Here is a 26,212-nt window from a genome sequence, read left to right on the forward strand (position 1 = left end):
AAAAAATGTCCCCAACCGTTTATACGTTTATACTAGTGGCGCCGTCTTTGTGTACCAATGGAACTAAAGTTGACAACCGGTTTAGCCTGGCGGGTATTGGTAGGTATAGGTAGTAATTCTGTTGATAAACATATTTGTTATCTTCATATCACGAAATATATGCAAGATGCAAATATTACCCCTTGTTTGTGGTATTATCAATTGATTTAAATAAAAGGCATGTTTATGTTTATAACATTATATATATTATTTATTAAAAAATGTTTTACATATAAAAATATACACTGAAAACTGGCAACTTAATAAAAAAATAGACATTAATAAAGCGCATTCACAAAGTTTTCAGTAACTTTTATACAAATAACATTAGGCATGCCTACCTATTACACTTTACACACAGATACACTACACTTTACATACGGCATTTTACACAGATTTCCAACTTGTATTCATACATTTCTTCACGGTTAATTAATACGCTTTCCAGATGCGTTATGACTCGGTTCCTTCTGAACCCACTAAAGTTGTAAATTTCACTCTGGCTGCTTCAACAGCCGTTGCTCCGCATTTAGCACATTTTCTATGTGCATTGCTGTAATCCATGTAGGTACAGACTTACAGTCTTAAGTGGTACGTAGCGGTACACGTTGTATGTATTATTTAAAGAGTTAATAAATAAAATTTTCGTTATGAACTTTAACCACAGCAGTTGGACAGAGTCATTGACAAATATATTTTTTATTATGGTGGGTAGACGTGTAGGTACCTCCATATATTTTATGAACATTGATAAAGACAGTTGGGAGCAAATATTCATTATAAAACTTAATCGCATGTAATTAAGCTTTAAGCGTTTTAAGTCCCGTTTTATGATTAATATTGTATAAAATTCGTGATAATTTAAATCAGAGTTGGGAGCAATGTTGCTGTAGAAAAATGTTTTTATTTTTATTACTCGCAACTTTTTCCCGGAGGCCAACGCACACATAGAAGATTAAGGCGCACACATGCGCAATTATTTGGGGACATAACTTTCTTAGGAAGTGAACAGGCCTTGGACATCAGTCAGCCGCGACCACGACCAGTGAAACCTGTGTCGAAACGTCGGTAAATTAAGGTAATTGATAATTCGCGTTAGACCCGTCTATAAATGTGAGTTAATATAATATTTAGGTACAGTCGACAGTTTTAATTTATGACCCATTTTGTGCCTTGTCACAGTGACAATAGTATAAGGTCTCAGCAACTTTCATAATGATTGTCACTGTGACAAGGTACGAATTGGGTCATAAATTAATACATTCGACCGTACCTATACTCCTCCTATGTAGTACTTCAAGAGAGCATTTGCTCTTCAAGACTGAATTGGGCATTTCACGGTACTGGTTTTAAAAGAAACGTTGAAATTGGAATATCATTATTGGTCATACAATATCATTTAGAAGTTTGGGAATGATGGACTGTGAACCGTATTTTTATCAACGTAAGACGCTATTTACTTTGTTATGTGTTTACACTATTCTGAGCTATGACTTTAATCTATGAAAATAGTTTTAGTAAAAGAAAATGTAACTACAAGCTCAGAATGTGTTGAATATGTATTCCGAAAGAATATTTTACAAAATACTGTCAAAAATAATTTACATCATATTTTCACTTACTCTAAAATCTGATTTTAGAGATAGACATTGATAAATATGTTAATTATTGTTGAAAGTACCAAACTATATCAGCACAAAATGTTTTTTTTTAAAGAACACATCCAAAAATGTAATTGAAAAGCATTTTTTGTATATAATTGTAATCGGATTTTTGTTTTATCCAAAGAGGATTGTGTTCATTTGTAGAAATGTCATTTAATGAGTTAATTTTGTATTATAATAATTATTTATTCATCCAGTTCTGCATTTGTCGGGCGACGCAGGCGCATATGATAGTTATTTTATTGTATTTTTATGCTCAAATGACGTTTAGCCCGTGGCGATTGGTCGAACGATCGAGTGATGTTTGCATACTATTCTAAAATGAAAATGTCAATAAAATGGTATTTTAAAAAGTAAACTGTTTTTCTTTTGGTCTGTATTGGCAACCCTTATACACCTGTCAGTCCTGCAGCGGTATCATGCATTTTTATCACCTGTCATGCGTCACTTTCGCACTTACATATTTGTTATAGACAGCTCACATATTGGAGCGTGACACAGCGATCGGACCTTTCGCTCCAACCTATGGTTATCGCTGCCGCCGTCGCAAGTCGCTCGATGTCGTGGCCGAGCCGTAAATGAGTCCTCGCCTGCGCGGTAGGGGGGCGACGGGGTAGGACGACTAAGGGTGGCGGGGAAGGTGCGGGCGGCAGGCGTACGGCGCATGACAAATTATAAAAAGCCGGCCATCTTAAGGGGCCCACTGATTAACAGTCCGCCGGACGGTATCGGCCTGTCAGTTGTTCGGAACTGTCAAAATTTTGTTCTAACTGACAGGCCGATACCGTCCGGCGGACTGTTAATCAGTGGGCCCCTCTTCTGGTATCATATTGAATCACGATTAATTTCATGTTTTATATTTTATTATTGTGGGCACGTATTTAATTATACGCTATTAAGTCAGGACCGTTTAAGTAAATAATAATGTGTAATAATTTGGTACCTATGAAATTCGTTGGAGTTATAGAGTTAGACCAAGAATAGTCTGCAGTGATTTTGATAGCATACGCAGTGCAGTATTATTTATACGTCATAATTTCATAGAAGTTTGACGTTTAAAATAACACTTGCACTGCGTGAGCTATAAAATCTTTGCAGACTTTTCTTGGTATAGTTTATGAAGGCTTTTTTAACTCTTCTCTTGAAATATTAAAAACCACCTCTAGCGTCTTAATACGAGTACAACTTACCACAAATTAGATAAATTAATTCGTTTTAATAATTATTAAATGAAACAAAGGGGCTGTCCATAAATTACGTCATCGATATTTGTCAATTTTTGACCCCCCCCCCCCCCCCCCCCTATAATCATCCCAAAATCATGCTTCAAATGACCCCATTTCCTCTTACTTCATGCTACCGTCATCCGATGTCCAGACCCCCCCCCCCTAAATTGAAATGACGTAGTTTATGAATAGCCCCAAAGTTACATTTGTTTGTTTCGTTCGATTTTAATGATTCGGTCAAGTTATGTTCTAATATATGGGGAAGACAAACAAATTATAGCCAGCGTTAAGTGAATGTAGTACGGAAGAACTTTTCTGCCTTCTCGATATGGGTAATGAATGAAAAATAGTAAAAAATACAGGCAAGTACAGGTTTTCAAATAAAATTCATGATTATTTCATACTTTGTTACGTTTTTATTATCACTACCACTTCCTACATTTAATCAAATTACTTCAATGATATTAGTGTACATTTTATATACAAACTTGTAAAAACATAAAACTAAACTTTCACTTTGGCAAACAACCTTAAGCTTTTAACTTATCCAAAATAAATAATAACATTATACTCTTCTAAGCTTAATAATATAAAAAAATTATCCTTTAAATTATCTTTTTGTAAGCAGGTTTTGTTGTATTTGCCATAATGATTGTCCTGAGAAAAAATAATGTGGTGGTTTTCCCTTTGCCTTCCACATCGCTGTATGTCACTATGGAGCGACAAAATGTTGACCGACGACTGTACCGATGCTCTTGACCTCCACTCGTTGGCCTACTGTGCCTGCAGCTGCCCAAGCACAGGGAGTGCTTATTTACTGGCGGCACTGACTCGCCAGATCACAGATTTTTCATTGGGTCAACTGCAACATTTTATAGAGTATCCTCTCCCAAGGAATACCCACTGCACCCTCCAAATCTGCCAATATCATGCGAAACGAGAAGTATGAACTCCTTCAACTCATTATACAAGGAAAGATCCAAGGGAAAAGATCATCCGGACGAAGACGTAACTCATGGCTCAAAAATCTCCGAACATGGTTCAAACAGAGCACACGCTCATTATTCCGCGCAGCTGTGTCTAAAGTTCGTATAGCCCTCATGATAGCCGACCTCCGGTAGGAGATGGCACTGGAAGAAGAAGAAGCAGGTTTTGACAACTTTTAATATTATTAAACTTACTTTCTTTAAAATACCTCCAAGTCAGTCCTCCATTACAATAATAATTTTACTATATCTATACTTTGTCTTATTTTTAAATTTATTTTCTCATACGGAACTACCTACACTTTCATTCTTTGTAATTTTTCAAGAATTTCCAATGCAAAATCTGCTACACAACTTAATGACATCAAATAATTGCCCGGAATTTAAATAAATAAGAATTAACTCTTTTTAGGTAGGTACCCTTTAAGATCGGTTTATATCTACAGACATTAAGCGTGCCAATGAATATTATTTTGTCTGCCACGGCACGTGTCTGGCACGCTCAACGTCTGAATATACAAACCGACCCTTATTTATACTGCGTAGTTAAACCGTCTCAGAAATTATTATTAGTCATATATAATTTACCTTTTAATTTCTGTATGCGACCAATACGAGTACGTCAGACTTTTTACAATATTCAGGTTCCCTGAGTAACCAAACCAGACTAAATTAACATTTATAAGCAATTAATGTGTATAGCCGTATGGCAAAGTGTGGCCCGCTTCCGTTTCTTCCTGATCTGGAACATAGTAATGTAACTCATACGCAGGAGACAATTCTACGGTAACATTATCGCAGTTCGGATCAAAAGGCTTGTTACTAAAACCGAACGCTTCCTTTGTTTGAGCTCCATTATATAATCGTTTAAACATAGCACTGGAAGAAGCAAGCACCTTTCCTCTTTCCGTACCATGTACTATGCTAGTGTTAAATACCACCGGAAAGTCGGCCTTGAATCGTTCGTGATTCTGATTGAGGTAATCCACGTATTTATCGATTCCTTCCTTCCGCAGACCGTAGTAGTCAGATTTCACTAATGGACCTTCTTCGGTAATCGGTCTCTGATACGGTCCGTTTTTATCGTAATCCATATCTTGGGCTACGGATTCTAGAAGGTCCTTATAATGTCGAATCCTGAAGCCATCATTAGTGCCCACTGGTCTGTATTCAACGTGTTGTATTTTATCAGTTGTGATATATGTCGCAGGGATATTTTCCGTATTTTTAGTGTACGTTTCAGACGACCCAGTTTGTGGTTGTGCGGTGTGCCCAAAAGGTGGAACTTTATAGTCATTCTGCGTTTTAGGTCTCGGAGGGAAGTATTGTACGGTAGGCTGCCTGTCGGGCAAGTACGTTCTGACATGATGAGTATTGTCTAAGATCCTTTGTGTCACCGGCCATTGGACTCTAGGTCGCGGTGTAGACTTTAAGATATCGATGTTAGGGTACGTTGCGTAGTCTGCGTCATCATCTTTTCCATCGTAATAATCAAGTGTAAACTTGGGCTTTTTAGAAGGGTATTTGTTGGGCGATTCTTCTAATTTGGTCCCAAATATGATACCTGGATTAACTAACTCCGGAGGCGTCGGTAAAGTTGCCAAATTAATTTCAGGTTTTTCTTTCGACGTATGCGTATCACCAGAGCTATTTTCCTCATAATCACCGTACTCCGTATTCCCGTTATTATCAATCTTCTTCTTTCTCTTCCTTTTCTCTGCAATTTTCTCAAGCCTGTCCCTCAAGTCGACTTTCATTAATACTTTCTCTGGTTCCGTGGTGTTATTCATCACTATTTCAGTTTTATTCTTTATAACTTCTGTAAAGGCTTTGGTCGAGTTTTTTCCTTTGAAAACTATTCCTAGTGAACTGAGGCTTTCGTTTCTCCAGCTATTGTCGTCAGGGTCACGCACAAAAGGTTTCGAAGGCTGGACTTCTATCTTCTTAAGAGGCTTATAGTTGGGGCTAACTGTGTATAAAATACTCTTTTTATCACTATTTATAGGTCGAACTATCAGGTAATTATCAGTTTGTTGGTCGTTGCGTGTAATTTCTGGAGAAGGAGTGATTTCGTTTTGTTCAACATAAGACCTGTTGCTTTTCGGAGTGGTGGTGAAAAGATTCTTGTCTTCTAAATTGGCTTCTACTAAAAGTTCTTCTTTCAGCGCGTCTTCTACCTGAAATCATACAGTATTTTTATGTAAATTAATGTGTAAAAAATATGTTAAAATAACATGGAAAACTTTTACAATTTTAAATGTAAAATGACATGGGAAATTGTTACAACCTGAGATGAACCACAAATACCAACATTCATTAGGGTATACAGTTACGCTTTCAATTTCAGTGTGGGTCAACCCAAGGGCAATGATAAAAATGACTTTAAGAGCTAAATATGATTTGGCTCCATGTATGTTCCGCGAAAAATAATGGTTTGGGAGAAATTGATTTTGTATCCTTTGTAAACCGCGCTAACCTCTTCAAGAAGTATGAATTTAATCATTTAATCAAAATATGCTCTTACAAAATCGCAAGCATGAAAATTCACCAAATTTTACTAAAAACTGATGGTTATTAATGTATGGAGCGAAATTTAGGTGATATCTCTGAAACTAATGATTATTGCTGAACATAGCTACATGGGGGCCAAATTAGCTCATAAGGTCCAATGCGACATGCTGTACGAGTATAAGTTTTTGTTTAACTTAAGGTGTTCTACATCGATTTGACTTATGTTTGTGCAGCCACCTTACAAATTGACTTACCATTTGACTGTGAGACGTCTTATTAAGTGTGTAATCGCTTTCTTCATGCGTGTCCATTTCGTACACGCCTCCATCCGTTTCGACTTCATAACTTGCTTGCAGTGCATTGACAGTAGTTGAAATTAAAGCGTCTAATTCTGGCGTTGTGTGATTTAAATATCCTGCTCGTTTTGATACTATCTCCGTAGAATTAACTTCAGTTGGTACGGAATTTGTTGCATCCAAAAGATGAGATTTTAGCTCTTGCAGGGATAGTATATCTGGTGCTAAATTAAATGCCTTCTCGAGACTAACTCTAGTTTCAGTCGTATGTGCGTTAATCGAGTCACCTATGCGCTCTAATCGTAATGGTACGACGTTTTCGTTAACAGTGACATGTTTTCTTTCAATTGTAGTATACTTTTTCCATGTATGTGTCGTTTCAATAATATTTGATTCAGTGGTAGTAACCGCTGTATTCGGTGGTTCTGATACAGTAACATCGGGCGTTGTAGTATTAACTATCGAAATAATGTCGTCAGTGGTTTTAGATTCGTTACTTTCTTTGTTAGTTGAGGCTTCAGTAGTAATACCTTCAGTTGTAACCGTAGTTGTCTCTACTTGGGTTAAAGGAGTACTATTTTCACGCTCAAGCTCCGAGTTCATCATCGGGATGAGGTTCTGTGCACTTTTTACTTCGTTATCAGTTGCTGCACTTGTACTGTCTTCAACTTTAACTTTACTTTCAACTTGTTCATTAGTGGGTTCAATCTGGTTTGTCTCTTTCAAGTTATTGCTTGTCACTATTTCGTTTTGGAATGTGGTCTTGTCTTCAACTTTAACTTTACTTTGAACTTGTTCATTAGTGGGTTCAATCTGGTTTGTCTCTTTCAAGTTATTGCTTGTCACTATTTCGTTTTGGAATGTGGTCTCCGCTTCGCTTTCTGTAGTCATAATCAGTGACAACGCGACGCCTATGGGAGCAACCTGAAACTCCTCATTTTCCACGATGTCTCGTTTCACCTCGTGTCCGACTTGTGTAACTCTGCTTTCCTCTGCAGTCAGGTCGTGGGGCCTCACGTACTTGTAGCGGAGTGTGAAGGCCTGTGTCTGGTCGATGATCGCTAGCAGGATTGCTAACGATATCGCTTGTAACCTGTAACAAAATGTGCTTAGTTCAATACAGGGATCTAAGTAAGTTTACGTGTTTACCTCACGAAATTTTAAACGAAAACTGACGAAAAAGCGAAACCGCCAAAAAAAAATACTAGCCAAGCCTGCATGACGGCACGCCGGCGTCGAATGAATTACCTATTAAGTATTGCTATATATTACTTCATCATTGATTCAATGTCGATTACAATCGATTATTATTAAACAGTCCGAAATCATCAACTGGTTACATGTCGCTTGTATATAAAATATTCAATGGATTTTGCTATCTCCTATTGTGCTTTGTTATAAACAGAGAGAGAGAAAATATTATTTTGGTGTTTCAAAAATACTACTCTTCCGTATTGGAGTGACTGCCAGCTAGAGTTAGACCAAGATAAGACTGCGACGATTTTGATAGCACACGCGCAGCGCATCACTTATTAAAACAATAAATAACAGTTTTATTTACCGATTGTTGAATTAAGAACTATGGGACATATTTTTGAGTAAGTTGTATGTAATGTACCCATACTTTTACACTTGACTGCATTGATATTCAAGCCATGAATCGTTATCAAATTGTCTTGCAACAATGCGTCGCATCACTTTCGTTATGGCATCCTTACAAGGTCATGTTAATGTAATTTTTTAATGTTACATATACATAATGAATGTACCTACGTTGTTAGAATTATAAACAAACGTACAATCGGCTATCTTAAGACTGGGTCGACCGTTCAGTGGCGCCCTCATTAGGGAATTGTGTTTTCACCTCAGCAGCTCGAACAAGGGTACTTTGCTACTTAAAAACAGTGAGAAAAATCGCATTTTGCTCACTGAGTGAGACAAAATGACATTCCAGTGACCTTCATATTCAAATGTCATTTCAACATGCGGGGCCAAATACAAGTTCGAAATACTTGGATTCTATTATCACTGTCCCTTTCACGTCGTTAGCAAAAAGAAAAGACAAAAAAGTTCAAACGACATTCAATAGTATATTGACGATTTATAATAGAACCCCAAAAAACGTCAGAACGATGGCGTTTTTGGATTGCAGCAGATTGTCCGAAGCAGCAGGTAAGAATTATGCAACTGGGACACACACTAATATGAGAAAAAGAAGACGGTATTCAGTGATTAACGACTATCACACGTCACGTTGATATAGATCAACGTTTACTGTCTAAAATTTTCAAAAGTGCTAACTGCTAAGTACCGATCTGGTAATAATATTCATAAAACTGACTATCTTGCTAAAACTAGAATCTAATTTACAAAAATTATATCAAAAACTAAAAGTACAGAGGTTATCGACATGCATGCTACCCTTATCACTAATCACAATAACCGTGGGATTGAAAAATAAAAACCTCATCGACATTGACTTTAAATTTGGAACGTGCGAAGATGCAACGATTTACCCAAACAATTCCTAACCCTGACGTAACGATTATTTAACAGTCATGTCATTGTTAATGTTGAGTGCAGCTTTTGTTTTCCTCTGTTACTAATCTGTGTAACCAGTGTTAATTATATCATTGCCGTAGTAAATTTAAGGTCGTTTTTTGTGTGGAAAATGGGAATTGCTGAAATTCGGGTAAAAAACCTTATTGTCTATAAATATACAATAGGTAATTATGCTAAATTGAAATGATAATAGGAGGATGGAAAGGATTAGATCGACTGAAATAAATAAAGTCTAATGAGGAGGTTTTTAGTATTTATGGTAGGAGAAAAGTGATGCTTATTAACTACTACTATTCGGTCGAATACCGAATATGTGTAGCACTTACCTAAAAAGAAAAATTACACAATAAAAATAACCAAAAACTAGGTATATTCAATATTTAAAATGTAGTCTTGGAAAGTTGTTAAATACGTAGTTTTTTTGAGCATTTGTTGATTACAAAATAGCTTTTTTATCATGGTTCTGATTTGATTGACTCTAACCTACATTCATTAGGTAACTATGTTCAACAAAAAATATAACAAACGTGCTTTGTGGCGAACGGTTTTCATAATAACTGTGACTCAAAATGTTCGCATGTCATGCCGAATATTCGGCGCTTCGGCCGAGAGAGGTGCCGAATATTCGGTATTCGGCCAAAACCACTATTCGGGGCATCTCTAATACTTCTAAGTTCCGGTCTCCACGCCCCCTTTTAAAGAATATACGATGCTGAAGAATATTTGATTAATTTCCGTTTTAATAGTTTTTACCAACAGACACCAATTAGGTAATTTTACAGTACTTAAATTAATATATCCCTTCATTTCCAACATAGCCGATTATTTTAATTAATTTCCTTTTTAAAACTACCATAAGGGGGCGTCCATCAATCGCGTGAGGTGTTATCGAGGATTTTTTTAACCCTCCTTCCCCTCTGGCGAGATGTCGTGAGATGTGCCTACCCACAGTACCCACCCCCACTCCATCTCACGTGAGATGTTTTACAATTGCATTCTAAGTATAAATGAATTAGTTTAAAAAAAACAATCTGCATTGTTATTTTTGCTAACCGTTTACCGACATTTACTGCATACGCAAATGGGAGTTATAATATTCAACTCTATTGATAGCTATTAATATTCTTTTTTGAACGAATATGTTTTATGACATAAAGTAAGGGGGAGAGTAATATTTGGAAAACATATGTTAATTTTATAAATGTACTTTTCTCGCATTTTACACTATTTTTTGTCAGAACAACAAAAAAATTGGAACCCCCCCCCCCCTCTTCCCCACGTGATATTTACTGGTGTAATTCGGCTTGATCGTCCCCGCTCCCCTTAATATCTAACGTAATTAATGGACGCCCCTTAATTATTTACCAATAGAAACAATTTTCCGGTTTTCAACGCATCCGATTATTTAATTAATTAATCAATTTCCTTTTTACAACGATCATAATTATTTCCCAATAGCAACCGATTTTGTATTGAATTTATTCAGTAGGTAATGAAATCCCTTTCCGTTAGTTTCTTTGGGAATCAATAAAATTATCTTTTATTAAAAGGGGGCGTAAAACCAGGCAATTACGAGGAGGAGGAGGCAACAAAATTAGACATATAATCGTGATTTTTTTCTATTGAGCCAACTTGTATTATTAGATTGTGTCACAAGGGAGCAAAATGACATATTTACGGAGAATTTTGGTACCATGTGACATACACTGTTTTTTAGATCACCTAGGTATGAGGAAATTATTGTTTCAAAATATTATTCAAGCTTAATAAAATACCTAGTGTGCTAGAATATAAAAGTGTCACTTTGATTCCTCCTAGCAGGGAAGTAAAAGCCTTTTTCCGAATAAGTGATGTGAAAAATTAAAAATTAATTAATTGTCATTTTAATATCGTGCTAGAATATAAAAGTGTCACTTTCATTCCTCCTAGCAGGGAAGTAAAAGCCTTTTTCCGAATAAGTGATGTGAAAAATTAAAAATTAATTAATTGTAATTTCAATATCGTGCTAGAATATAAAAGTGTCACTTTGATTCCTCCTAGCAGTTTAATATCTACATACATGTATTAAAAATAAGTAGAGTAGTTGATTAACACCTGCTATATGTATTTATTAAAAATTAATTAATTGTAATTTTAATACCTACATACATGTATTAAAAATAAGTAGAGTAGTTCATTAACACCTGCTATATGTATTTAAACCCACATATCGCTTACTTTTCTCGGCATGCACGCGTAAAGTAACACTTAGATCGTGATTGCCTGCATTACTTTTTATATACAAAATGATTATACGAAAGAAATCAACGCGTAGGTATATCGTTTATACACAACTCAATGAAATGATCTAACTCGCGTCTGCTAGTAGTAATGTCAGTCGGAAACAGACAGAAAGTGCCAGACCGTGGCATTATAGGTTATATTAGATTATTTAGCTAACTCGACCGCGAAAGAAAAATAGAGTCACTCCAAGATAACTCAGCAGCGATTTTGATAGCACAGATTGCCCAAGTGTTATTTTAAACGTCAAACTGCTATGAAATTATGACGTTTAAAAGAGTCTCTCTAACAGTCGCAGGTCTGACTCTAATTGTGTAAACAAAATATCCTCTTATAGTAGGTGCCTACTTATACCCTCAAAACAAGCCTAATCATTTATTGAACAGTGTGAAATTAGATTGATTCAATTCGTATGAGATTGTCCCATAATATGTACTTAATTTATTTATTCATTTTCACTCTTAAGAGCCAACAGGAGTGGTCATTCCTCCATACAAACGTAGTCCTCGTTTTCCTCCGTGGTTTTTGAAGCTAGAGCAATGATTTTTTCAACACAGATTAATATTGTCAATATCTGTGTCGGACCGTTTAACAATAAGCTGATCAGCAAAGTCAAGTAAACAAAGCCAAGTCACAGTAGTAGAAAGATTATCGAGTTCCGTAAACGTAAGCCGGGTCAAAAAATTCAATCGCAACACAGTAAGTAATAAGTGAACGCCTCGTGGCAGTAACGCACGAAAAATAACATTGCAAATTGTCGGCAATGAGGCGCGCGCGGGTGCAAGCGTACGCATCTGTGTGCGTGCATTACACACACAAATACAGTCTCTCACGCCCCGTCAGAGCGACGGGTATATTCAGCTTGAAATCTCAAAATTGACTTTTAGCTCAGCTCCCATTTCGTCTTAACTCCGTCACGCTCTTAAGCAAAGTAATAAAATATGTAAATTGGTATTCTTCATATACCATAATAATTAAACAAATAAATGAATCGTGAATAATAATGGTAATTAACTCCACAATCCGAAAATAATTCATAACATATTTATTACCTTTCACAATATCCTTTGGTATGTATTTTATTGAGTCATTATTTCATGCAAATTTATTCGTCTAATAACGATAGCATCGGATTGCTAAGTTTAATTTAAATAGTTTTGCATAAGTACCTATTCTTTCTTTTATATCTAGTTAGGTGTAATCTTCTTTGATATTGACCTACAATTTATTTTTAGAATTTCATCCGAATTTGTAGTAATTGTTGCTTATCATAAGATATCATATTGCACTTATTTTGTACAGTGCATCAAACAAATTATACCTACACTCAGTATAAGTACTCTACTTTGAAGTTGCAGATGACTGACACCCTTCCCCCCCCCCCCCCCCCCCCTTCACAAAGAAAATTATTTGAAGGGGGTTAGTTATCCCTGCCACTTACTGTACCTTACAGGCTTAACATAAAGTTAAAAGTGCTAGAGATGCGTCAGATGCGTGAAAAGTTTTCCATTTTCAGTCTGGATCACACCTTGTAGAAATTTGGTGACATCTCTATCGGCCTAATTCGAACTAAGATACGTCAAAATTTTGCCAAAGATACGACATATCTTAAAGTCCGAATCAGGCCGTATTGTTTAATGTGTTATTGTCGCAGGTTAATGACACTTACGCTACAAAATAATTTAAGTGTGCAAAAGGGAAGCGTCTCGTATGCGAACATGCATGAGTGCAAAAGAGGCAGACGATAAGACAAATGAAAAAATGTTACCAATTTCGAGTTATATGATGAATAAATCTTATCTTATCTTATATAGCGGCCGCTTAAATATTTCAAAACGTAAGGTTATTAGCGGACTGGAAAATTAAAATTTAATATTTCAGTACTGTGAAGGATTACGTCTTGAAATGTATAGTGTTAAAAAAGCAAATAATTAAGTAATTTCTGAATACTTCCTATGTCACTTGACATCTTAACCTCTAGTGTAAATCATTCGATAGCATGACGAGCGTTCGCGTTTGCGTTATGTCTATTTTGTAGACATTTTGAACAGAGCGCCAGGCGGGACGTTTTGGAGACTCAAAATCCCTTGCATAATGAATGAATGACACGTACCGCAAACGTACGTCACGCCACGCTATTGAATGAAATTTACACTAGAGGTACTTGTACATTGTAGATCTACAGGTAAGGGCTATTGCACAAATCACGCGAGGTTCGATAGGGGGACGGGGGTTCACGAAAAAATCACGATAGATCACGTTGGGGGAGGGGGGGGTATAAGGAAACCTCACGAGTATTTTTCTACAGTGAACGAAACTAAGAAAAAGAAACCTAACACATGAGTAGATACTTTTTCTCTGTTTCGTTAAACATAAATCTTCACTCTGCACACCAAAATAGCGAGTCTATTTAACGAAAATAGAGAAATAAACAAGATTTTCTATATACAGACTTAAAATTAAGTCGAATGAAAAAATTTCAAAAAAATACACGTGAGGTTGTGTGGGGGGAGGGGGGTCGCCAAAAACCTCACCAAATATCACCAAGGGGGAGGGGGGATCAAAAAGTAGCCGAAAACACCTCGCGTGATTTGTGCACAACCCCTAAGTATTGTATTATTGTGTACCGAGATTTTGGTGTTTAATTCTGCATTAATGACATTTGCAAGTGATAAGCTAAGCCGCAACGCGCGGTGTTAGTATTGCATAATGTGCCACTGTTTTTGTGCCAATCGTTACAGTATAGGTATGAATATGTGCACGCGTGCAGTTTACTCGTCAGGTTCCGTACAAGGTGCATTAAGATATTTATTATTTCGAAACCGAGGTAAATTTGAAAATTTTCAAGTGATAAAAAGTTTGGTCACCACTGAGCTAAATTACAGTACCCCTTAGGGTATATTTCATTCGATGGCGTGACGTGACGTACCTACGCGTTTGCCTTAAGTCACAGAATAAATAATAGTACTAGGTACAGAAGACTCACTCCCAAAAACCAAAACGCAAAAAAAAACAAAACGCGTCTGTTACGATCAGCACAGATATGGCCGCTAGGTGGCGACAGCGCCACGCGCGGCTTATGGCTTTCCCCAAAATTGGGGCGGAACGGATGTACTTTTAGCTACCTGTAGCAAAGCGACGAAATCGCGGAGTGAGCGACGCCTGGCGGCGTAGCACGGTAGCCTTTTTATCGCTTGTCACCATGCCTGTCACGTTCTAACAAGTATGTAAGTGCGAAAGGGACGCGCATAGTGATAGTCGATAAAAATGGAACCGTGCTGCGCCCGCTGCTTAAGTTTCATTTTGTATGAGATTTTGAGTTTTCCAAAACGTCCCGCTTGGCGCGCTGTTCAAAATCTCATACAAAAATAAAATTTAAGTGTACGTGATGATTTAAGCCCCGTTTTACTAGAATATTCCTATTATTATAGAACTAAGCCTCTGTCCTTGTTAAAGTGACCCTCATTCTCTTATCATACCCTCTTCGGGGAAGAATCCGGGATAAAAAGTATCTTATATGTGCCAAATTTCATTGAAATTTTTACAGCCGTTTCTTAGTGATGAAGGAAGAAACATCCAATTAATCAAACATACAAACTTCGACGTTTATGACATTAGAGTAGGAATACACAATATCATAAAATATGAATTCAGTTTGCTCAGATTATTCATGATGACAGTACGTTAACGCAGTCATTTCACATAATAGAGTTACAATATCATGCATAATGTATACGCAAATTGCGGATACGTTCAGTGCGTTTTATGCAACAGTTTCAGTTATGTTTCAAATTAGCTGCAATGAGGTGTAATGGTCATTGTTATCCTATTATGGTCTGTTTTTACTTTATTATTATTATTGAGAGCCTGTTGTGTCCCACTGCTGGGCAAAGGCCTCCCCCCGTTTTTTCCATTCTTCCCGGTTTTGAGCAGTCTTCGGCCATCCGTTTTTACTTTAACCAAAGATAAATTTTATATTAACGTGACTAGGTCAAAAGAATAATGGTATGATATGACATAATATATACTGTACCTAAAGGCAATTGTTTATTGTATACTACTTATTAATTTATGTATTATCTTTTAGTCTTTCGTTGCCCTCTTATGGGGGCTTTTTGAATTTGAGCGGTTGTTACATATTTTATACAGTTTGCAAAAAACGTACGTAGCCCTTAATTCTGCCCTTCCTGAAGCGTCATTTTCTGATTATCATCATGTAGCTAAGTAATAGACATTTTATTCCACACCATCAAATCAAGTTTATTAGTCTTCTTTCTGTGAAAACCTCGTGACGAAACCGAACTAATTCCAATAAGACCTAGTTTCCCCTCTGGACTAGGTTGTAGCGGTTGTACCTACCTACAGCTGACTTCAGGCTACGTAAGACCCGTAGCAAAATGCCGAAATAACCCTAAAAAGATGGTGTATTCCCATTTGTCTCGGCCGGGCACAGATAGGAATAGTTAGGTGCTTAAGGGCCACCCCTCACTAGCGTCTCTCGAGCGTCGGAGTCTAGTCAACTCTATGTTGACGCAACTGCGAAGCAACGCCATTTTCCATACGGCTGATTGGACGCCGACGCTCGAAAGTCTCTAGTGGTGGCTCTAAGGTGCTTTCATATGAATCATTACATTATGTCCCCGCCTTGATAGATTATGTACATAGATAGGTAAGAAATTTTCGCCTACCCTATCGATACAACCTATCGATTTTCTTGATCTAGCCTTAAGGGTACGTAACCCTAACTCCGGATTGACCAACTGGCCGGTGACGTGCCGCGTCGCTATTACTGCTCGTGCGCATTCAGTCGTAAAGTTCATTGCATTCCTCATGTCGCTCCACTTAGAGCTCAATAATCGATCGCTTTACAATACAACACTAAGGTATAGAATAGATATAGATCGTCTGATATAATTTGCCATTTCTGGGCCATGACAAACCAGACCTGTCACAGACCTAACCTAACCAGTACGGATATGATAGTCGTTCTCGTATACGTGACAGCGTGATAAAGCGGTATCCTTCACTTTCTATCCCATGGTGTTTAAAAATGACAGTTATTTTATCACGTGGATAAAGCCATCCATAATACGCCTGCCGATGACTACTACAGGATACCTTTTTCAAGTGTAGAAAAATTAATGGTTTCGCCCATTATTGGACATAGGCATCTCTACAGCAGGCAGTTAGACTAGGTAAGTGCCGAAGCTTAGTGCGTAATATTTATCGCCTATCATATTTCATAGGTCAACGTAGTAATAAAACACTCATAGTAGCAGTATCGAATGTCGCTCTTGACAGGTAATTGATAACTGTGTAATGCTGTAAAGCGTTATTTGTCAATGAGTAGACCTATGAAAACACTGACAGTTGACGTCAAATGACGTCGACTGTACCTACTGCTTTTTTCTATATTTTTTATTACACTAACACTTATTTACATACCTACAAGATATATACAGCGGTACTAACCGAAATTAATAACTAGCTTAAATCTAAAATAAGCCCTTGAGGCATTGTACCAAGGATGCTGGCGGCATTTCCTCGCTGTATCGCAATGCTGATACGTTGTGCGAGGTAGCCGCCAGCTCTTTTATAAGTTAAATGTAACTAACAACTATGGATTTATATCCGAATTTTTTTAGGAGGCAAACGAATAGACAAATCACCTGATGGTAAGTAACCGTCACCCGCGCCTGTCCACCTGAAACACCAGAGGAATTGCAAGTGCGTTCTTCTTCCTCAGCGAGTATGCGCCCACTGTTGGGCATACTCCTCTCCAAAACTCCTCCAAGCAGCCCGATTTGCTGCTTCTCTCCTCCAGAGTGGGCCTGCTATCTTTTTAATGTCATCCTCCCATCTTGTTGGTCTGTGATCTGGTCTTTTTGAACGAGGCCTCCACGCTAGGACACGCTTGCTCCATCTCATATCATCTCTCCGACATATGCGCCCGGCCCAGGCCCATTTAAGAGTAGCAAGTGCGTTACTAGCCTTGAAGATGGGATTACGCTCTTTTCTTGAAAGTTTGAAGGTCGTATCGGTCCGGAGATACCGCAGGCGACAGTTCATTCCACAGTTTAGCTGTGCGAGGCAGGAAGTTTCTGGGGAAACGCACAGTTGAGGACTGCCAACCATCTAAGTGGTGAAGATGGAAAAGTCCTCCTTCCTCCTCCTTGCATCGGTTTCCTCATCACGACCCTCAGGTCGTGGTCAATTCTAGGGAACAGCTTCTCTTTGACAATTTGCCGCCACCTCTTTCTGTCTGCCGCGGAATGTAGGGCACCGTGGAGCATTGCATCAAGGGCTGAGCGAATTTGCTCGGTCCACCGGATTGGGCTCTTGCATCTCGGCTTCGATTTTACCAGTGATTACCAGCTTTTCCAGGTTATCACTGTCTTTCCTAACAATGCCAAAATGCCAAAATACAAAATATAGATGGAAAAGTACCTATGATTTCTCGTGATGTTTTATGCAATAAATAGAATAGTTATCACTGCATGCTCATTGCATCGCCCTACTTTCCGCTTCGCCTGCAAAAAGCCGGATAGTTCAAACGGAAGAATCGCCGAATTTAAAGCATTTCCCAAAGGATAAGAATATCCTTATCAGCTATTAACTGTTATCGATTCAACCTGATTTTAATTGGTAATTACGTTAATGAAGTACATTACTAGTGCAATGATACATTGTTTCCTTAAAACATTCTGTTATTTATGATATATCTGTCGCAGTCGGATCGTATAATCCGCCGTATTACATTACGGCTAGCCGTTTTCAAAAACAGGGGCGTTTTGAAATGCGGCGGTTTAACGATTAGCCGGATTGAATGCGGCTGAATGAGAATCCGCCGGAATGTATTCGGCGCCATACGTTCAACACGGCTAGCCGTAATGTAATACAGAGAGTCATTAGCCGCCGCTTTGACAGTTTTTAGTTCCCATTTTTAACACCCGTGGCGCTGCCTGACAAACACTGGGGTGTCCATCAAATCTGGAGTTCGTTGGACTGTTTCTTTTCAAAAAACATTTCTTTCGCAACTTAACTAGACGGAGCCCCGCTTCGCGGGGCTCCTATTTCTGAGCGGTTTGCCCTTCGGGCATCTGAAGCTACCTAACGAACCTAACCTACCTACCTATTGATTTAGTGAGACGTCCGTGAAAACATTACACTTTGGGGAAAAAAGCGTAGGTAGGTAAGTAGGTTAGGTTCGTTAGGTAGCTTCAGATGCCCGAAGGGCAAACCGCCCAGAAATAGGAGCCCCGCTTGCGGGGCTCCGTCTATTTAAGTTGCGAAGGAAATGTTTTGGAAAATAAACACCTGTAGTGCGGTGGGACCATGGTAAAAATAAATTAAATTGCAAACATTGTCAAACTCCGGTTACGTAGGCGACCGAAAGAACTGGTCACTCTACAATCTAAAATAGTAGTACGATGCGGCTAAACGTTGGCCGCCTTATTGAAGAACGTATCGCAATGACAATCCGGCTAATCGTCGAACCGCCGCATTTCAAAACGCCCCTGTTTTTGATAACGGCTAGCCGTAATGTAATACGGCGGATTATACGATCTGACTACGACATATCTATCATAGACTAAAGGTTGCATTCGGATGGCGACTACAGCCAATTAATGCTGCTGTTGCAGTTATTGGGTCAGTATATTTTTGTACCTACACACATAATCACGTCTTTCGGTCCTAATAGGACAAAAAACTTTTTCTCAAACATGCAATGAAATGTCGTCACTCCGGGCGTTATATCAGGCTTCGAAGTATCACGTTTAGGGCGGAGCAACTCCAGAGAAGTGTAAAGGAATTTCATACAAAATTTAAGGCCTAGGCCGGGAAGTAATTTTTTTTTTAAATTTCCATTTCACAGATATGTGTGACACACCATCGTGGCATTCAGCCATTAAAGTGATAACACACTATCGCACCGCTTTAAAAAAAAAACTAGGCAGTTTATGCTTTATGGTTTATGGTACGATTTCTTTTTTTTTAATCTTTATAGGGCTGTATCTCCTAAACCGTGCGTCGCAGCGCAAAAATAATAAAATGTTCGTTCCTCTCTAAGAAACCCTTAATTAATATAAAAAAAAAACACACAAAAAAGAAAAAAAGTAACAAAAAAAAATTTATAATGCTGTATCTCCTAAACCGTACGTCGTAGCGCAAAAATAATGAAATTTTCGTTCCTTGCTGTGAACCCCTTAATAACATTTAAAAAAACACAAGAAAAGAAAAAAAAAAGCAAAAAAAAATGTATAGGGCTGTATCTCCTAAACCATGCGTCGTAGCGCAAAAATAATAAAATGTTCGTTCCTCTGTAAGAAACCCCTAATTAATATTTAAAAAAAACTAAAAAAAGATAAAAATAAATACTTTATAAGTAATGCTCTTAAACCGTGCGTCGTAGCGCAAAAATAATAAAATTTTCGTTCCCCTTATGAACCCCACGCACTGAATAACCTATCACATTAGGACATGAAACAATCATCATCATCAATTTTTATTATTATTTCATTGCATGTTTAAGAAAAGCACTATACATACCTCGGCGTGAAAAGGGGTTGTCGCCCTCATAACTATCCGGCCTCACTACGTTCGGCCGTCTATATGCATTCGGCCGGCAACCCCTTACTTCCCAGCCTCTGTAGTAATGTACTATTAGCTAGCTTCTACTGGTTAGTTGAAATTTTTAAAAACCCTGACACCAGCCATGTTCTCCCACAATCCTGCCATGTTAGAAGAAATCCTGACGTAACTATGGCAAACCCTACTCGCGTCATGCTGCAATAGTTGGTAGGTATCTAAATGTAGCCTTGAGAGCCCATCAACGTGCTCACTAGCAACGTAAAAACTATAATAATGTATTCAAAAGGTACTTAGATAAATACAAAATACAGTACATAGCGGCCCCCTTTTTTAAATATCTGTCTTTAAATTTCAATAATTACAATTGTTTTGCAGTGGCGCTAGTGAGCACGTTGATGGACTCTTTTTAATAAGGCATCCTAATGTGTAATGCAGCTGGTATTCAGTGGTATTCGATAACAATGTGCATTTTCGCAAACATTAGGCCATTACGAGTTCAAGCGCATTCTATTCGGACTTACAAAGTAGTTTTTTTTTCTAGTTTTCGGCAACTTGCTGTCCGGTTGGTCTGGTGGTTATGCTTCGTTACGGGGGTCGGGAGTTCGTGTCCGGCCCAAATATAGATTTGGCCAGTTAAAGCCGTACAGAGTAGAATACGGGTATGTTACGTGGCAATGCAATATGCTAAGGTTCGTAGAGTCTTTAGAGTTCCGTACCCGAAGGGCAAAAACGGGACCCTTTTCTAAGACTCCACTATCTGTCTGTCAACAGGCTGCATCTCATGAACCGTGATAGCTAGACAGTTGAAATTTTCACAGATGTTGTATTTCTGTTGCCGCTATAACAACAAATACTAAAAAGTACGGAACCCTCGGCGGGCGAATCCGACTTTTTTTGTATTGTCTATTGATAAATTATGCAAATAAAACATGATAAACGCACAAAGCTTAACAACAGAGGACGCTGACTTCATTTAAAAATATTTATTATTAGATAGGTATGTCCTTAGAGCTAAGGGTGTGTCAAATCCAAAAATATATAAACGTCAAAGGATTTTGTTTGATTCGTGCAGTTAGAACCATTTATTAAGGTGTAGGTTTTTAACCTTATTGAAGCGCGAATTCTATTAGTGTCCTACCAAAGTTGCTGTTTCTGTTTCGGCTGGTTTCAGCCGAAGGTTCAGTTTTCGCACTTTCGGCCACACCGAAACTGTATTTTCGGTAGAAATTTCAGTTTCTGTTTTGATTGGATTCCGCAAAGAAACTGTGTAACGGTCGAAACTAGAGCAAAACCGAACCTTCGGTTTCGACAAAAAATCCGGTTTCGGACGGGCACTAGTGAACTCGTACGAGTATATGTATGTATGTATATACTTTATTGTACATAGAAATAAAAACACGAGAAACACAGTTACAGAATGAACCTGAAGTGAGTGAGTGATTGCGTATACAGCGTAAACCGACTTAATTTTTGCATGACATTTCGCAAACAAGAGACTAACACCGGAACTACACATTTATTTACAAATAAGATTATATTCTTATTCGAGTATTAACTACGCTCTATTATTTTTCGGAACCACGATAATTACTCACATTAACATAATATCGCACTATATCCACGTTCATACGACGCAAGGCTTCACGTATTTCTAAAACACTTAGGACTTTTGTCATTCACACACACTACAAACATTTGCATTAAATTACTTAACGTGATTTAATTTTACTGCAAAATATCTTAAGACTATATATGTGACGTTCCACGGGAAAAGGTACCTTATGAGGGTTTCTAGTTTCGGAGATATTAAATGTTTTGTAAAGAGGTGAAAAAATGCTCAATTTTTTTTTATTGTGTGATCTGAAACCTTAATGCGTAACGTTTGTTTACCTGTTTTTATTTTTGTTATAAGTTAGTTATAAGCCTAGTAATGTCGTCTCAGTGTTTAGTAGAAAAGGTACCTTATGGAAAAAAGATTGAAAATTCCCAAAAAAACTAGTCAATACGGGAAAAGAAGTTTGGTAGAGAACTGTATTAGCATTCTGCAAAACTAATTTGATAATTTCAGTTCTGGTTGGGGCGCCTCGCAAATATTATAACCGTACATAGACCGACATCACAAATCCAAGTAGACTGCTATTATACCAAAGTTACTCTCGTCAAGTCTTTCTTAACTAGAATAATCTTCATTTGGTTTGGTCGCATGCAGTAAATCAGCCATTGGTTTGCTGAAAAATGCCAATACCCGACGCATTACCTTATGGAATATCTGAGGTCATTGAACCTCAATGCCGCTTATCTTCAATAGCAACCGAAATATATTATTGATAAGAAATAGACGATTTATACCATCTTAACCCCAAAATATTATTAGTTTATCCTAACTGTTCCATCATCATCATGCCTCATCATGTAACTTGACCACAAGGTACCTTTTCATTACATACAAATTATTGGTCTTTTTTAAGATTATTATGACGAAGAACTAATTAAATTGGGGGCAGTTTAATGTAAATTAATATTTTCTATTCATAAAAGATAAACTGTAATATGATTGATATTTTGTAGTGATGTATTATTAGATTTATTTCCATAAGGTACCTTTTCGTAAATGTATGGAGCAAATACTGTTATTGTTATGTAAGTTTAAAGTGGCATAAGGGGTTAAATATAGTATTTAGTTGGGGTTTTAGGATTTATTTCATTTGAATGACAGAATTTCTTTCATATGTGCTCAGAAAAATTGATTGTGTGTCACATTAAAAGTAAAAATATTCAATTTTGTGATTTTATATGAAAAAGTCAGAAAATACATTTTCACCTCTAAATCGGTTATGTTTTTTGCTTAAACTGTCTGTCAGTGTCGTTTTCTAATAGATAAAATTTAAATCTTGAGAGCTCATTGCAATCAATCGTGAAAATGAAATAAAACTTTATTTTCAAGAGATTGGTTAGTATACACATAAATCAGTCGATATCAAAAGTTTCTATTTACATTACAGAACAAGTCGCAATATTTTTTTAATCTCAGATATATAAGGCATTATTATTTGTAGTCAACTATGTAACTTACTTCAGGAACATAGTTTTTTAGGCGGCTAAACTTAAAACTTCTCTATCGTAAAGTTGCTCATTTCACAACATTATTTTCAAAAAATCATATCTCTGTAACTACGCAACCTAGAAGGTTGATCTTTTGTGTTATCGATAGGTTATTTATTGTAGATTACTGGAGTATGCATAACTCCATACCCGCCATAAGGTACCTTTGACCGTGGGACGTCACATATGTCTTGAAGACACTTAAGACTTTTTGGGATTTATGTACAAACATTAGTAAAACAATGGTTTTATTAATTATGTGTGAATGTTATCTATTTGATTTTAAGTAAGTATTTCACTCATTCAATGCAATGACCAGTATATACAAAGTTGTTTAATTATATTCGTAACTATTCTTGAATAATTTAACAGTGTACAGTAAACTTCCCACTCATTGCCAAATTTACGCGAAAAACTGTTAAATTATCCAGGACTAAATACTTCATATAATCAGGATTGAACTTCACTTCAGGTAAGTTCGTTTAATCCTATTATTATATTCATTATTCATTTCACTAAGCAAAATTATAAGACAGTATTAAGACAGAGGCAAAATCCACAACGCAGGCTTCATCAATAGGTATAATCAAGCAAAAACAGCAAGTACCTAGGTACACAATTTGTACACTATATATGTACTTAACTAAATAAATATAGGTATAAAAAAATATTCAGTTTATTAATTACTTATACAGTTGTAATTTTTGTGCCTCTTTTTAAGTAGCATATCAATAATTATCAATAGGGTAAAAGTGGGATAGATGTCCTACTTTTTGAAATTACTTGTTATCTCTTAGTACAAAAAGCAAGATGCCTTATGTGTAATGATCTGTGTAAGATGTCCCCAATATTTGTATGTCTTTCCCATCACGGAACAATGGTGTTCCGGACCTTTGGGAGGCGTGCGCGGAGCCGAAGCCAACACGTAGAGGCCCTTTTGACACTTTAATGAAATGTAAGGGCTACACCGAGCGGAGGCTGCCCTTGCCCGTGTCATGAGACGCACGCAGAGGCAGCACCCGCCAGGGTGTAAGGACTATTGAGAGTTGATGGAATCTAAAATGAACTAGGTTATTGGGTGAAAGCGATGGACTAAGAACTGAGCTATGGGGTAAAAAACCGGACGCCTGCCTAATAAAACGGTATGCAATTTTATTTCCGGCAGACGGTGACTCGCCCTCACAAGATGGGCCCCCACAAAAAGCGACATCTAGGATGGCTCAAGGGCAACACCGGTGTGAGCGGCTCAGGGGTGTCGAGAGGTGTGCGCCGCTTTCTACCCAGTGGCTGTTAACAGCCACTGTGCCAACTCGCGTCTTATGCATATTTCACTTCCACCCCTAGAGCTTATAGCTCTAACGACTCCACTCTGGCCGGCCGGCTAAGGCAAGCCAGAGGCAGAGAATCCTGTCCCACCCACCCTCCTTGCGGGTAACAGAACTCTCCAGGAGCACTCGGGTACGTGAGGTCGCTAATCCCCAACAGCTCGCCACAAGCTGCCCTGCGTTGACTGATTGCACTGGTAAAACCAGCGGGCGATGGGGTCGTCACATCCCTACGCCTATTCCCTATCCCCAATATTTATTATTATATTATATCCCCTATATGGGATAGTTGCCTAATTCATGTAAATTACGTTTAGGATAGGTGCCCCGTCGAGAAAGAGGATATTTATCCCGCAAAACTTTGATCGCACCTAGCCGTCCCATGCAATTTCACAGAGATATGCAACACGGTCAACTTAGTTGTAGTTGCAGAGTCTGTCGATAGATAAATAAAATAACATTTATTTCATTCGCAAAACTAGAGTAATTGCAATCAAGGCAACTATACCCCCGGGGCATGTATCCTACTTTTACCCTAGTCTTATTTTGGTTATCAAATTCCTTAATGATCTTATGTCATAATATATGTCATAAAATATCTTTATTGGAAAATTCTCAAACAATACGCGATTGTCAATTATTTACGAGTTCCTTAAACAAACAATACATTACATAATTTCCGGTAAGTAGATATGATTTGGGGCAGACATTCAGGAAGTAAATTTCAAGATATTAATGCTTAATGCAAAAAGTTTATTTCACTAAAACAATAATTTTATTACTTACTGTCAAAGTTAGTAAGTATGATTAAATAGCTTGTTACTCAATTGCTTAAAAACACTAACCGTATGAATGAAAAATAATTATATATGTATGTATGTAGGTACTTAGACACAAATTAGATTAGTATTCCATTCTACTAACGTTTTGATATTTACGAAAAACGAATCAACGGATAGAAGCTAGTAAAAAAACCTAGTAAATAAATATGCACACCTCAAAAGCATTTCTGCTACTAGTGCTAGGTATTTTAGGCACTGCACACACTAAATTCGCACAAACTTAACTAACACAACTTAATAGTTATTCGTCCGAATATACTTAAAGTCGTTGTAAAACTGAGTCGCAAGAAATACTGTAAGAATTGAGGACTGCAGGAATTTACATTGCATGCGCTGTATTAGGAAATGTGCGAATGCCGAACTTAAATTTATCCATCCTGTACATTCCTTGCAGTACAAAACAGTATTTTATAAATAGAAAACAAATAAATTGCTATATAAATTCAATGTTTTCATAGTCATAAGGAGCTCCATTCAACGCGAGAATATAAGTACCTATTTAAACATCATTTTATATATTTTATGTACCTATCGTCGTCTAGTACTCGAAGCCTTATCGAGCGTACTGTGGGACTAGGTCGATCTGTGTAGTATTTATTTATTTTATTTTTAATAACGATAATTTCGATTTTTTGTCAATAGCAATGTTTGACTCGGCAGGAATAGCATTTGCCAAGGTCGTCCGTTTGTACCGATCTTAATACTCACGCCTGCAAATGTCAAATTCCTTAACTCGAAAATAATGCATTATTATTTTAATCGTATTTCTAGTGCCTTTATCGAGGTC

General features: G+C 37.4%; 1 protein-coding gene and 1 long non-coding RNA gene across 2 annotated transcripts in view; both read right to left on the reverse strand.

The window, feature by feature from the left end:
- The window catches only part of LOC134793036 (uncharacterized), an 814,647-nt gene that overhangs the window by 616,352 nt on the left and 172,083 nt on the right, over positions 1 to 26,212 (reverse strand). The gene's annotated exons all lie outside the window — the stretch shown is intronic.
- The window catches only part of LOC134793071 (uncharacterized), a 31,662-nt gene continuing 8,748 nt past the window's right edge, over positions 3,299 to 26,212 (reverse strand). Inside the window, exons 3-4 of the mRNA XM_063764597.1 lie at positions 6,681 to 7,815; positions 3,299 to 6,092 (exon numbers count right to left, since the gene is read on the reverse strand). Coding sequence (XP_063620667.1) covers positions 4,605 to 6,092; positions 6,681 to 7,815 — 2,623 coding nt within the window. The 3' untranslated portion in view covers positions 3,299 to 4,604. The remainder of the gene's footprint in view (positions 6,093 to 6,680; positions 7,816 to 26,212) is intronic.

The sequence above is a fragment of the Cydia splendana genome, chromosome 8 (genome assembly GCF_910591565.1).
Source record: "Cydia splendana chromosome 8, ilCydSple1.2, whole genome shotgun sequence".
NCBI classification, from domain to species: Eukaryota; Metazoa; Arthropoda; class Insecta; order Lepidoptera; family Tortricidae; genus Cydia; species Cydia splendana.